We start from the raw sequence: 12210 nt of genomic DNA, 5'->3' as shown, positions 1-12210 counted from the left end.
GATCGCTGTCTCCGGAAGGAACTGTCTCCCTTTATCCTCGAGAACATTGCTTCAAACACGAGCCAACGCCATGTCTTACGGTGTTCTTCCCTAAAGGGAGACACTTCCATGGACGTCTCCACCCAGTGTTAACCTCTTGCACCCAGAACTAAATTAAGAGTCGTTCCGGTCGACGTTTTTTGCCACCGGGGGCACACCTCGAACTTTTTTCCAATTTTTTTCCTCTATTCATCGAGAGTATCAATTCATTATATTTCTTCGCCGTGTCTAAATATTTCAGATCTTTACTTTCAAGATATTTATCTGTTTTTATTAATCCGCATACAAAACTACGAATCACTTAATCGTTAATTTTAAATCTTATTTAATTTGTCTCTTTTCGGCAAAATTAGGCAAAAGCGATAAATAATTAATTATCTTGCATTCCCTTTCTGTCTCTTTTTACACCTCTCTATTCTTACATCCATCTATTAATGCACATTGTATTCTCTTTTCGCTTACGAGCCTAAAAATAACGATAATGAGGAATAATCGAGGTGTAAAGCGTATTCTCGCATAATGATTCACGGACCATGAATAGAGAATTAAGCTGCGCCGCTCGGTGTCATTGCACCCTAGATCCTAGAGGATGCATAGGGGAGTCGAAGGAAAGCGCAGACGAGAAAGTTGAAAGAGTACACGTAGTCGGCTGAAAATCTGTCGTTTGGCATCCCGCCAAGTCTTCGCGACTTATCTTCGGATTCGTCTTCATCCCTCATTCTCCAGCAGTGGAAGCTCTTCCGCGGAAGACGATCCACGAGAACTTTTATTCCCACTTTCCCGCCGACACATCTTTTCGTAGAAGAGCATCGCGTGTCCTCATCATCATCTGTTGCTATTTTCGGAATCCGACAATTTTATAGATTCTTCCGATTGCAAAATCTAGGCGAAAGTGTTCTCTGAAAATTCTTGGAGATCGTAAGACTTTGGTTATTATTTCATGGCGCTTGCGTTGCCATAAATGTTTATGATCGTGTACGGCGCAAGACTTTTAGTAGTTATACACATGACGTTAACATTCGATATAGATATCAATTGCTAATTACGTTGCAAAAATAAATTGTGCAAGACTCTTCTTCTAACATAAATAGCATACATTCTTTATTAAATTTACAGCAAATAAAGTTATAAAACATCTGTATTTATAATATTAAAAACTTATTTTTTTACCGACCGTATCGAGATTCTAATATTTAATAAAGATTATATTTTATTTTTTCTATAAAGAATTTTTGTTCATGATTTTCTTATACAGAAACAAAAAAATAGAGAACTGCTACAATTTTTCTTTATTAAAATTCGATTCAAATTTCTTTCTCTCTGTGTCTCTCTCTCTTTCTCTCCCTCTCTCTCTTTCTCTTTTTGCCAATGCGACAAAAAATTCCAACAAAATTTTGTCAAAGTTAAAGACATGCTTCGCTCTGCCTGCCTCGGTTACCGAGAAGTAAAATTGGCGAGTGTCTGACTTCAAGAAAAATTCACCAATGGGGAGAGGGAACGTCTCTCGCGTCGCGAGATTCTGGATTCCGATCTTCTTAGCTTACCTTGTCGCGTCTTGCGGATGGCCGTGGAATAGAAGAGAGGTGGTTTACCCGAAGAACACGACAGCTGCAACGAGCCATCAGAGCCTGAAAATAGCATGGCAACCCCATGCCGAGGCCGCCGGAGGAGCGGCGAAGTCGAAGTCCTCTCCCTCTTTCTCTTTCTCTCCCCTTCTCTATCTCCCTGCGCTCGCCGCCTTTATACATCTTATCCCGACTACTGCTAAAAAGCCGCCCACCTACGAGCCTTTTAAATAGCGATCGCGTGCTTTTCCCTTTTTTCCGGCACGCGGAAAGTACTTGCTGCTACTGAGGAAAAGAGGGAGGGTGCGGGAGGCCGCTGATTTATAGGAGGAACCGAGCGTATCCGGATACTTTACACACGAGACGACACACGATACAGTCACGCATTTTCGCCTTAAACGATCCTGTCGCCCCTTGAAATCACTCTTAATGACCTAGCGGTCCCGCTATTGGCGCAAAAAAATCCACCCCTACACTTATCCATCTTTTTTTGAACGAGAAATTACCTAAAATGGGAGATTTTTTTCTCTTACAAGTTTGTTCCGATATAATAAATCTGTATAAATCCTTAATTGTAATTTATTACTATTTAATCATTATTAAGATCGTCTCATCAAAACCTTTTAGAGATTTCATCGATCTTTAATCCTAATATATTGTAATTGACTCCTAAGCAAATGTTTCCTCTTAATCGTATATATTCTTTCGTTGTCTTTTATGAGAGTCGCACGTGTGGTCACCAGTCGTGATTTATCCGTCAAGATCTTCTTTGCGTCGTCGACGACGTCGCGTATCTCGTCCTCCTCCCTCGCACCTGGAGATGTTCCAAGAAAGCTGAAAATACGCGACTAGTGGGCACACGAAATATCTCTGGGGCACCTGTAGGATGAGTCGTCGGATAAAACGCGTAGAAAGGCACGAGGTGCTCGCACTATCGATGCCGGTTACATTAATGGGTGTGATCTGTAGCGGGCAGTGTGGCGGCATGGCAGGCAATCTGTTGTCAAGTTGCGAGTTGCGTCAGTGGTGAAGATGCTCTCGCTCGCTTGTGCTCCACCTTCTCGGAGCTCGGGACTTTATTTTTGGCCGTTCGACGACGATACCGTCGACGATTTACGATATCGTCGCCGAGACACCTGTTCCTCAACTCCCATCTAGAGATTTCTTGCCGTTTCGAAAGCTCGCAAATTCTTCATCCTGACCTAGACATTTCATATAAAATGCTTTAATTTCGTTTTTCGCCTTGAAAAATCTCAAATTTTTTCTATTTTTTTTTTATATAACACGGAAATGACGTGAGTTGGGGCAAATATATTTAATATTTGACCATGATTTATAAATTCTTTTCGATCGTAGAAATTGTAAGTTTTCTGATAAAAAAATGTATATCTTTGTTATTTATAATAGATAAATTAATATAAGTAACAAATAACGATAATACAAAATAAATAGAAAATATATTGATAATAAATAAAACTATAAATGAACATATTTCAAGTCTCGTAAATTAAACTAAATTTATGCTGCAGAGTTGATTTATTAAATCGCTTTTTTAGTTAATAAAAAAGATTTATTAATAAAATTGTAAATAATCGACGATTCAAGCGTGAATTAAGATAATTTAAGATAATTTTATAAAATTTATATTTTAATTTAATTATTAAGCAAGATATTTAATGATTATGTTTCGTAGCTATAAATAAACAATGATTACGATGAATTTTTTGAGCAAAAAACTGTGCGAAAATCGTTGAGGAAAAATACGCAATATTCAGAAAATTTTACATATAGGATAAGTTTCAAGAGAATCAAAATCTAATCTCTTTTTTTTTAATCCAATTTTGATTTATCTAAGTTTAATTTGCTAATTTTAATTTGCTTAATCTAATTTTTTTTTTTTTTTTTGCTAATCGCTTTAGGAAAGAGCAAGAGACTATAGAGGCAGCGGGGCTTTTCGGTCGACGATTGAATGGATGCCACGCGAGTTAGTCAGCGCCGCGGTGCTAAATTCGGCGGACGCCTGGCGTCGCGCCAGAAGAACCACTCAGCGCACCAACCTGCTTCTACCCTGTAGCCGCCGACGAAATGACGCCGTTATTACATATCTGCTTGCCATCACATCCTTCCGTTTAAATAAGATAGATTGAGTACCGATCTTCTTGAACTTGCTAGATACACGGTAGATAGAAATTCATCCCTTTCCTTGATTTTTCTGTTCTCTGCTGTTTCGTAAAAAAATTGGACATCGTATAATATTATAATATTACCTATAATAGAGAATTAAAAGAGCTTGAAAAAAATAATAGAAAGGTTGATTAAAATATAAGAAATTCATCATGAGTCGCATCTTTTATCACTGCTATAAATGATTGATGTTAATCAAAATTGAAAGTTTTATTATTATAAAAATTTATAAATGTTTTAAAACTAAAATCTCATTCTATTTTCCAAAATGTTATGTTATATTAAAAGTACTGTTTAATATTTTGCACAGTATATTAATCCTTCGATGGAATCTAAATCTTGATTAAATTTGACGGAGGAGTCTGCACGTTAATTTAATTTATTAAAAATTAACAGCGAAAAATATATTTTACAATATTTTGTGGGCCGGATAGATTTTATTACTTCAATTTAATTTACCAATGAAAAAAATATCATGATGATCTTTCTGTTATAACGCGGGATCCGGTAACGAGCGATAATGGCGGAATAACTTGTGTTGAGGGGAGGGTGGTTAGCAACCACCCTGCGCGAGCTGCGGGGGCAGATCGTGTTCCTCCTACGCGTCCTTTCATCCGCGCTCTCCCGCGGGACACACTCGTCACGCGTGTCGCACATTGCCGCCACACGAACGGGACCACCACACGCGCGAGGGAACCGGGTGGGCACACGCTTCTGAGACGCGTGCAGCTGAAGGCGAAGAAGACGACGACGATGATGACGAAGAGCACCGCGGCGGCAGCGGCGATGGAGGGCGAGGGAGGCTGCGCTGCTATATGTAGCCCCGAATCTTAGCCGGGGCAACTATTGCGCCCGAAATTGCCGAAGCGAACGCACAACCCCTGCGCCGCACGACGTACACGCCACCAGAATCGGATTGTAATCCTTCTTCCCGATATATCGCGTTATATCGGACTTATCTTCGTATTGTCACCCTTATTGTAGATAGTCGGTGCGACAAGTGTGTTAGTTCGTGAGTCTTGTATTGACATGGCTTGTGTGCACTGAGAAGAAGAATCGAGGAAGACGTGGAAAATGCCGCGAGCGTTTCTGATCACGCATCGCAGGTACAACGGTGCTGAAGAGGAGATCGGAGGATCTGAAAGAGGTATGTTGTTAATTAGATGCGTTGCTTTATAAATAAAAGTGGGGCACATTATATTTCATTAGATAAATTACAATAATCAGCTTAAAAATTAAAAAGAGGAAGCTAAAATATTTATAATTTCAAGGTATTAGATCTTAAAGCAGTATACATGTATTAGATTAAATATTTGTCATAAGAAAAATTATTAATAATGAAATTGTAAATTTATAAGACACTTAATTAGTAATCAGGTTTTGTGTATAATCTCATTATAATTTAATACAATGACAATTATTTTATCTTTTAAATGGTGAACGTTAACAGATTTAATCATAATTTACGCAACATATATGATTTACGATATATATATATATATATATATATATATACATACAACAAATAAATGTTTAACACATTCTTCGTATTTCTTTTAAGTTTATACTTCTAAATTCTGAATTAATATATCTCAAAGGTCTTCTGCAAGAATTTTTTACAACAATAAAAATTTGTTTGCCGAATTTTATTTTTTATTCCAATACTTGGACATCTATTCAAGTTTGATGAAATCGTTGGACGTGGAATTTCTCGTAAAAAAAAAAAAAACAAAAAAGAAAACGTGATGTTAAAATTTCGATTTTTATATACATATATAAATCATCTTTTTCCCGACTGAATTTAAGTCGAGAAAACCCATTGGTCGTTGCTTTGTAATTAAGGTGGTGGATCCGCGCGGGTTAAGAATAGGACGCTAGATGTGGACCCTGAATCATCAGGGCCCACCACGATGCATACCGTCGCGATGCCGTCAATCTCACCACTGATGCGGACGGGCAAACTTCCTCACAAACGCAACGCGCGTGCACGGTATACGGTACTAAGAAATAGGCAGAATAAATACTAAGAACGGGCGAGCGGAGGTTAGGTTCATCGCGGTACCACTCTATTTCCGTTCTCCCCGAAAACGGAGCAGCTATGTTTCCCCCCCCCCCCCCCCATCCCCCCCGAAGGTGTGTGTCGTGTTTTACGACTCGAGTCGACATCGAGTTTCTCTGCCAATCAGTCAGTCGGGAGTTATCAAGAGACTCGTCGCTTGAAAACGATACTAAAAAAAGACTCAATAAAATGTAAATTAATAAATTTGCTAGAGTAAAAATGCGTAATAAAATGTGACATTAGAGATAAAAAATTAACGAGATTTATTTATGTGTTTGTGAAATGTAAAGGTAAATTAATTAAGACTTTACAATAAAATATTTTATTGGATAAAATATAGAATATTTCATATCGACTTAAGAATCATTTTAATATGAAGACAACTAAAAATTGAAAATATTAAAGTTAATTTTCATTAATTTTATTTCCTTTCCTGCATCAAGTAAATTTGTATTCGAAACGGAATTTCATTAATAGAAGTTTGTATAATTCAAAGTATCGAGTGACTACAAGAACAGCGATTATCTTTTACAAATAAGAAAAGAGAGAGAGAGAGAGAGAGAGAGAGAGAGAGAGAGAGAGAGAGAGAGAAAGTTAGAATTAAAGTTAATCATACCTAAATCTATTGAATAAGAAGGCAGTTAAAATATTAATCTGACACCTGTCGCAGATTAATATTTGTTATTGAAAAAATTACTAATAGTAAAAAGAACTGTTAATTCAGAAAGATTGTTAAGATATTTCAACGATTACATCCTTCTTCATTTTTACTCAGATTTCAGTCCAGAGAGAAGCGTGAGACTGGCCGATTACAGCAGCGGTCAGCCAACTTCTGATGGCGCCAGCGAGTGCGGCAGCGAGACATCGTCCGAATGCCCCGAAGAGCTGTACAATCTGACGAAACTGGCGGAAGTGAGTCTAGCGGCGGCAGCGGGCACCTTGATTCACCACAGTAATGTCATCTATCAGCGACCGGTGTCCCCCAGAATCGCACAGTATTCCGCAGAGAAGAGCAGGACTCTGGCGTCCCGATCTACTGTCCAGGTAATGGAAAACCAGGACCAAGTCTTGGGCGAAAGGACGAGGCTCTTCTTCGAACGGATCGAGACCGAGAAGGCGATTCTGGAGGATCGATCCGAGGAAAACACCTGCTCTTCGCAGGAAGAGCCGAGCTTCTCGAAAGTGCCGATCGTTTCTAGCATCGGTGTCGATCCGTCGCCGGTGTCGTTATCATCGACCGTGTCCCAAGGTCGAAGGACGATCGCCGCAGAGCCCAAGGCGGAGGAGAACGAGGATCACGAATGTCCCGATTGCGGCAAGAAATACTCGACTTCGTCGAATCTGGCTAGACATCGTCAAACGCACAGGTCATTGGGCGATAAGAAGGCCAGAAGGTGCCCGCACTGCGATAAAGTCTACGTCAGCATGCCGGCATTCAGCATGCACGTGAGAACTCACAATCAGGGATGCAAGTGCCATTATTGCGGCAAGTGCTTCTCTAGGCCGTGGCTGCTGCAGGGACACATACGCACGCATACAGGTATACGCTTTTCATACTGAAAGACTTTATTTAGTCTTATTTCCCATTTCAACGATAACTTTTATTATAAATAAAATATCGTATAAATTGATATATATATATATAATTAAAGGTGACTAAACTTTGAAAAATTATATATTTTTCGTGTCCCTCTAATTTAATCCAATAAAATTCTTTATTTCTTCGAGTTGTTTCATCTCTGATTTATTATGTTTTTTTTTTTTTTTTTACAATAATAGATATTATGTAAATAACTAAGGCAAATTCTATTCTTGAAGAAATTATAAAATTTAACGAGCAATTTCAATGAAGACAAATTCAAATTAATCATTCACCATGTGATTTTGGCACGCTCAGGAATCGGCACTATTTCCGACTGTAAATTGTAGATACACAAATGTGAGATTCGTTGACATATAACAATATGTCTATCATTCACCACCTTAAGTGGTACTTGAGAATGATTAATTGACACATTCAAGCCAAAAAAGAGCAAATGGAAAAATATAAAATCCCTTAATTGGGCAATTTTCTATTTTATTATTTATCCTAATTTAATTGTAAAGAAATATTTTTTTCTATATATTCTATTTTTTATATCTGTATGAGAGGGAAAGAATTTAATCTTTTTTTTATTTGCGATATATTACCAATATTTTTTAAATAAACTCTTTAATTACCGTCTAAAATTTTGGAATCCGCTTTACATCGCCTTTTAAGAGCGCAGCTATTTTTGATATTTATTATTAAGAAAACGCATTTTTTTAGAAGAACTTGATCATACGGAAAAACTTCAATAATTTTAACAATTATTTTTTGTCTTTTAGGTGAGAAACCCTTTAAGTGCACCATTTGCAACAAAGCTTTTGCCGACAAATCAAACTTACGAGCTCACATACAAACGCATTCAAATACCAAACCTCATATGTGTGGTCGTTGCGGCAAAGCCTTTGCCCTAAAGTCTTATCTTTACAAACACGAGGAGTCATCCTGCATGCGCGCCCATCACCGATCGTCCACGGAGAAGTCCGAAATCGAACAGCAGACGACATCGCTATCGGTGAAATCGAGTGCTCCATTACTATCGTCCTTGAGCAGATCGCAGACAACACCGTGTGGCATTACGGCGTCGCCCACCAGCGTCATAGTTCCTCGATTAGGACTCGACCGAGACCAGAAGGGCTCATCGTCGGCGTTCTCCGCGATCATCAGGCACACCAGGTCGATGGATGCGGCGACACCGTCGAAGCGATCCTGCAAAGAGAGAAGACCCTGTCCGAACGATTCGAACGAGGAGAGGCAGAGCCCCGATTCGGCGACAAAGGATTCGGAATACGTATCCAGAATGGTTATCAGAACATCGGTGATATCTCCCAATCCGGAGCATCTGCATCTGCGTTTCGAAAACGATGTTAAGAGTTCCTCGACTACGTTCGATTATCCCGATCCGACGAGATCCTCGGCCTTCTCAAGACCAGCCGGAATGACTTTAAACCTGGCCATTGCTTAAAATCAATCGGTATCTACAATTAGATCGAATCTGTCGTCTTAAAGAGATTCAAACTTGACTTTATGCTTACTTTCACTATTACAAAATTCCACAATAAGAAATTCTCTTAAATTCACTCGATTAGAAATTTACAGGAATTCCAGAGTATCTTATCTAGAAGGGATTTCAGATCTTGACTTTCTGTGAAAAATTAAAGCAAGAAGTTCGGGAATATTTTAAATCATTCATTGAAATTTTTACTTTAAAGTAATCGCAAGTCGCCGTTTTTCATGAGACTACTAAGGATTTAATTGAGAAATTGACAAAGAAAATTTGCATTATTCGATTTGGAAGAGCGATTGTATAAGATGTCCCAAAACTATCGACGTTAATTAATTTTTAAATAATCAATTTAGAGTGAATCTTTTTTCATCAAAATATTTTTGAAATAAAACTTTATTTTTTCATCATATACATGATTACTGATGATAATTTCATAATTATCCGGATATTCTCATACTTTCGCAGACGTTATCGGATGTCCTGTATTATATCAGCCTTCCTTCATTGCGATCGAACAAAGATTATTTCTAATAATCTGAATATGCTGATTTTTAATGAATTAAACAAAGTTGCGAATTAGTAAGGAAACAACAGAGTATTGCGGTGTGACAGATACTATTCCAAGCATCTTCCAAGAATTAGGGACCACCTAGTAATTAGTCATAATGTTAAATCTATAAGCCGTTAATTTAGAGATTTGTTGATTTAAAGCCGTGCCTTATAAATATCGGATCATGTTCTTCAGCGTGTATAATTCGACACAGTGTAATATTCGATATAGCTTCAACAGATATATGCGGATAAGAATACTTGAAAAAAAATTTTCGAGGCATAAGATCGTTCTTGACAAGAGTTCGTTAAACGCCAAATTTGTGACCTTATCTATTTAAAGACACAGTTATTGCACAATGTTAAACAATTAAAATTAATTCTCGACACGCGGGCAGAATTGCAGTGTCTTTGTGTTATTATTTTAGGATTAAATGAAAAGGGTTCGAGGCTCTTCGAGGCAGCTATCGACTTTACAAAGTGTAAATACGTATAAACGACAAGTTTCCAAAATATAATGAATGTATCCCAATGAATGCGCGAGAATATAGTGTAGCCGAATGTAGCGAAGTCACATTTGCGGTCATCAAATGTCGAAGTGAGCGATGCAGCATCCGGTGCAAGATTGTGATTGTGTCGAAAAAATTTAGAACGCATTAAAATGCAAGTGTTGAAACATTTTTAAAAGCACGGTAGCGCGTATCTGTGATTTGAAATTGCGCAACCGGTTGCGAAAAGCAAAAAGCCGGCTCCAAACAATGCGAAAATTTATCAAAAGTTATAAAAATAAAATATAATAATATTATACACATTTTATATCATAAAAATAAGTTTAAATCCGATAATCGTTTATTAGTGTAATTTTACATAATAAATTTTGTTCTATTACATACGATTAAAATATCACGTGTAACGCCAACAAACGTAATCCAATCGAGCGCATCGTTTAGAGCCGTACCGTAGGTTGTCCGTTCTCCATCAGCGAAGTAATTATAGCGATGATATAAATAAGCCTTCTTCTTTCATGTTCGTTTCTTGATATCAGAAATTGGTATCCGATCAGAGTGTCGAACTAGTCGAATCCGTTCCGTCATTGCGAACGTAATCTGCCGTCGTAACAAAACTCTCAATTTTGTAATTTATTCTTTCGCGATGATTTATATTATTTAGAGAGAGATCGATGATATGTTTCTTTTTCAATAGTTTAACGAACGGCAAGATTACGCGGATTATGCAAATGACGACGGTTATAATAAAGATTTCATATAGATGTAATAATGTGTCATGCAACATGAAACCGATTGTGTCGTGTTTGCCGAATAATCTGCTCTAAAAAATTGTAATTGACGAGCGATTCGGACGCGTCCTAGTCATTTCGATTCGATAGATTGCCTATGGATGAGAATAGAAATCCTGATTTAGCATTAAGATGTAGTCGTGTTGACCGCACGTTGTAAATAGCATTCCCACTTTTATGTATTAAAATTCGAACGCGAGAGAGACATTGGTATATAGTCGTTTTTAGATAGTTAGACTTATTATACGCCTGTTGTATGTACTATATTGTATGTGCTATTTGTACACCGGAATGCCTACATAAAATATTTACCCACATTTTTGTACGAATTGTAAAAATTTTGTCTTATCGTAACGAAAGGATAATATACGAAATGATATACGTTTGAAGTAACTTCACATTTATCCAGTTCCTTCTCCTTGATATTCTTCATTCTCTATAATACTTTCATATTTCTAAAGATTTTTCATGTAAAAAAAATTAAATTCTTTTTTAAAAATCAATTTAAATTATAAATTTCTAGTGCATAGCGAGAGTTATTTAATCAATATAGCTTTTGTGCTGCGAAATATATGTTATATAATAAATTGATATATTGATATATAAAAGCAACATGAACCTAAAATTAACATTAATTTGAAAATAAAATATATTGATAATTAGATTACTGTGTGAAACGATCAGAAAAGCAAAAATCACATAATATTTAAAAATTGTGTTAGCATAATTTGATTCCACATCTATCCGATTGCAATACACGCATTCACATAAAGCTTTCTATTCAACATTCTTTCATCTTTTTACTTATTGAACTCGCGTTATCGCGTCGATGAACCGATCATTAGTTACGCTTGGTAGGAAGATAAACAACGCCTAACTGTGTTTAACAAATAGATTGAACTCAATAATTAGGCCAGCGAAAGCGAAAATGGCTAACTCACGATAGTCGTATAAATCAATCGTATCGAGTTAACTCCATGTCGCTCCTAATTGATTACCTTAACACATTTATGATTTGAAATAAAAGTAAAAGGATTCTCATATATTAGTATCATAAAGTAAGATATATAAATATTATAAATTAACTTTTATCAATAATGTCAAATAAATTAACCAGAACAAAATTTTGGTTGTTATTTATCTTTGCGAAACACATAATATTTTACCTTTCATAAAAAATATTTCCAAATATATGTATAATTAATAGAATTAATGAAAAATATATAATAAAAATATATATTGTATATATATAATATACTAAATATTGTAATAAATATTGTATATAATATAAAATATAACAAATAAATTATCTTTGTATTACTATTATAAATAACGCAAGATGAAAAATTTTGTTGAAGAAAATTTTTTAAATCTCTGTCAAAGACTTTTTTACATGTATAATATGTGTACAAGTTTAATACATCC

The 12210-nt window shown here is 36.4% G+C and overlaps 1 protein-coding gene and 1 long non-coding RNA gene across 3 annotated transcripts; one reads left to right on the top strand and one right to left on the bottom strand.

Moving 5' to 3' along the window:
• Positions 1-1222: 1222 nt before the first annotated feature.
• LOC138940055 (uncharacterized) lies at positions 1223-5863 on the bottom strand. Of its 2 annotated transcripts, none has more exons than XR_011447939.1 (4): positions 5707-5863; positions 4248-4926; positions 3662-3826; positions 1223-2806 (listed from the first exon to the last, which is right to left on the bottom strand). It is a non-coding gene; the product is annotated as an uncharacterized lncRNA (long non-coding RNA). The 2 variants fall into 2 exon arrangements; XR_011447940.1 differs by lacking the exon at positions 5707-5863 and adding an exon at positions 5309-5379.
• Positions 4610-11045, top strand: LOC138940054 (uncharacterized). Its single transcript, XM_070308569.1, has 3 exons — positions 4610-4935; positions 6623-7387; positions 8215-11045. The coding sequence occupies exons 1-3, from the start codon at positions 4863-4865 to the stop codon at positions 8895-8897; spliced, it is 1521 nt and encodes a 506-aa protein (XP_070164670.1). The 5' UTR covers positions 4610-4862; the 3' UTR covers positions 8898-11045.
• The last annotated feature ends 1165 nt before the right edge of the window (positions 11046-12210 follow it).

This window comes from Polyergus mexicanus, unplaced genomic scaffold (genome assembly GCF_030449975.1).
Source record: "Polyergus mexicanus isolate NDT 795.1 unplaced genomic scaffold, iyPolMexi1.0 SCAF_16, whole genome shotgun sequence".
Taxonomy (NCBI): Eukaryota; Metazoa; Arthropoda; class Insecta; order Hymenoptera; family Formicidae; genus Polyergus; species Polyergus mexicanus.
The sequence above is the reverse complement of the archived record's forward strand: the minus strand, read 5'-3'. Positions and strand labels throughout refer to the sequence as shown.

What these genes read in the sequence shown, in the direction of transcription:
- LOC138940054 (XM_070308569.1), top strand. Translation starts at nt 4,863, where the DNA reads ATGCCGCGAGCGTTTCTGATCACGCATCGCAGGTACAACGGTGCTGAA. An exon ending in GATCGGAGGATCTGAAAGAG is followed by an intron (nt 4,936 to 6,622) that starts GTATGTTGTTAA and finishes ATTTTTACTCAG; the next exon opens with ATTTCAGTCCAGAGAGAAGC. An exon ending in ACACATACGCACGCATACAG is followed by an intron (nt 7,388 to 8,214) that starts GTATACGCTTTT and finishes TTTGTCTTTTAG; the next exon opens with GTGAGAAACCCTTTAAGTGC.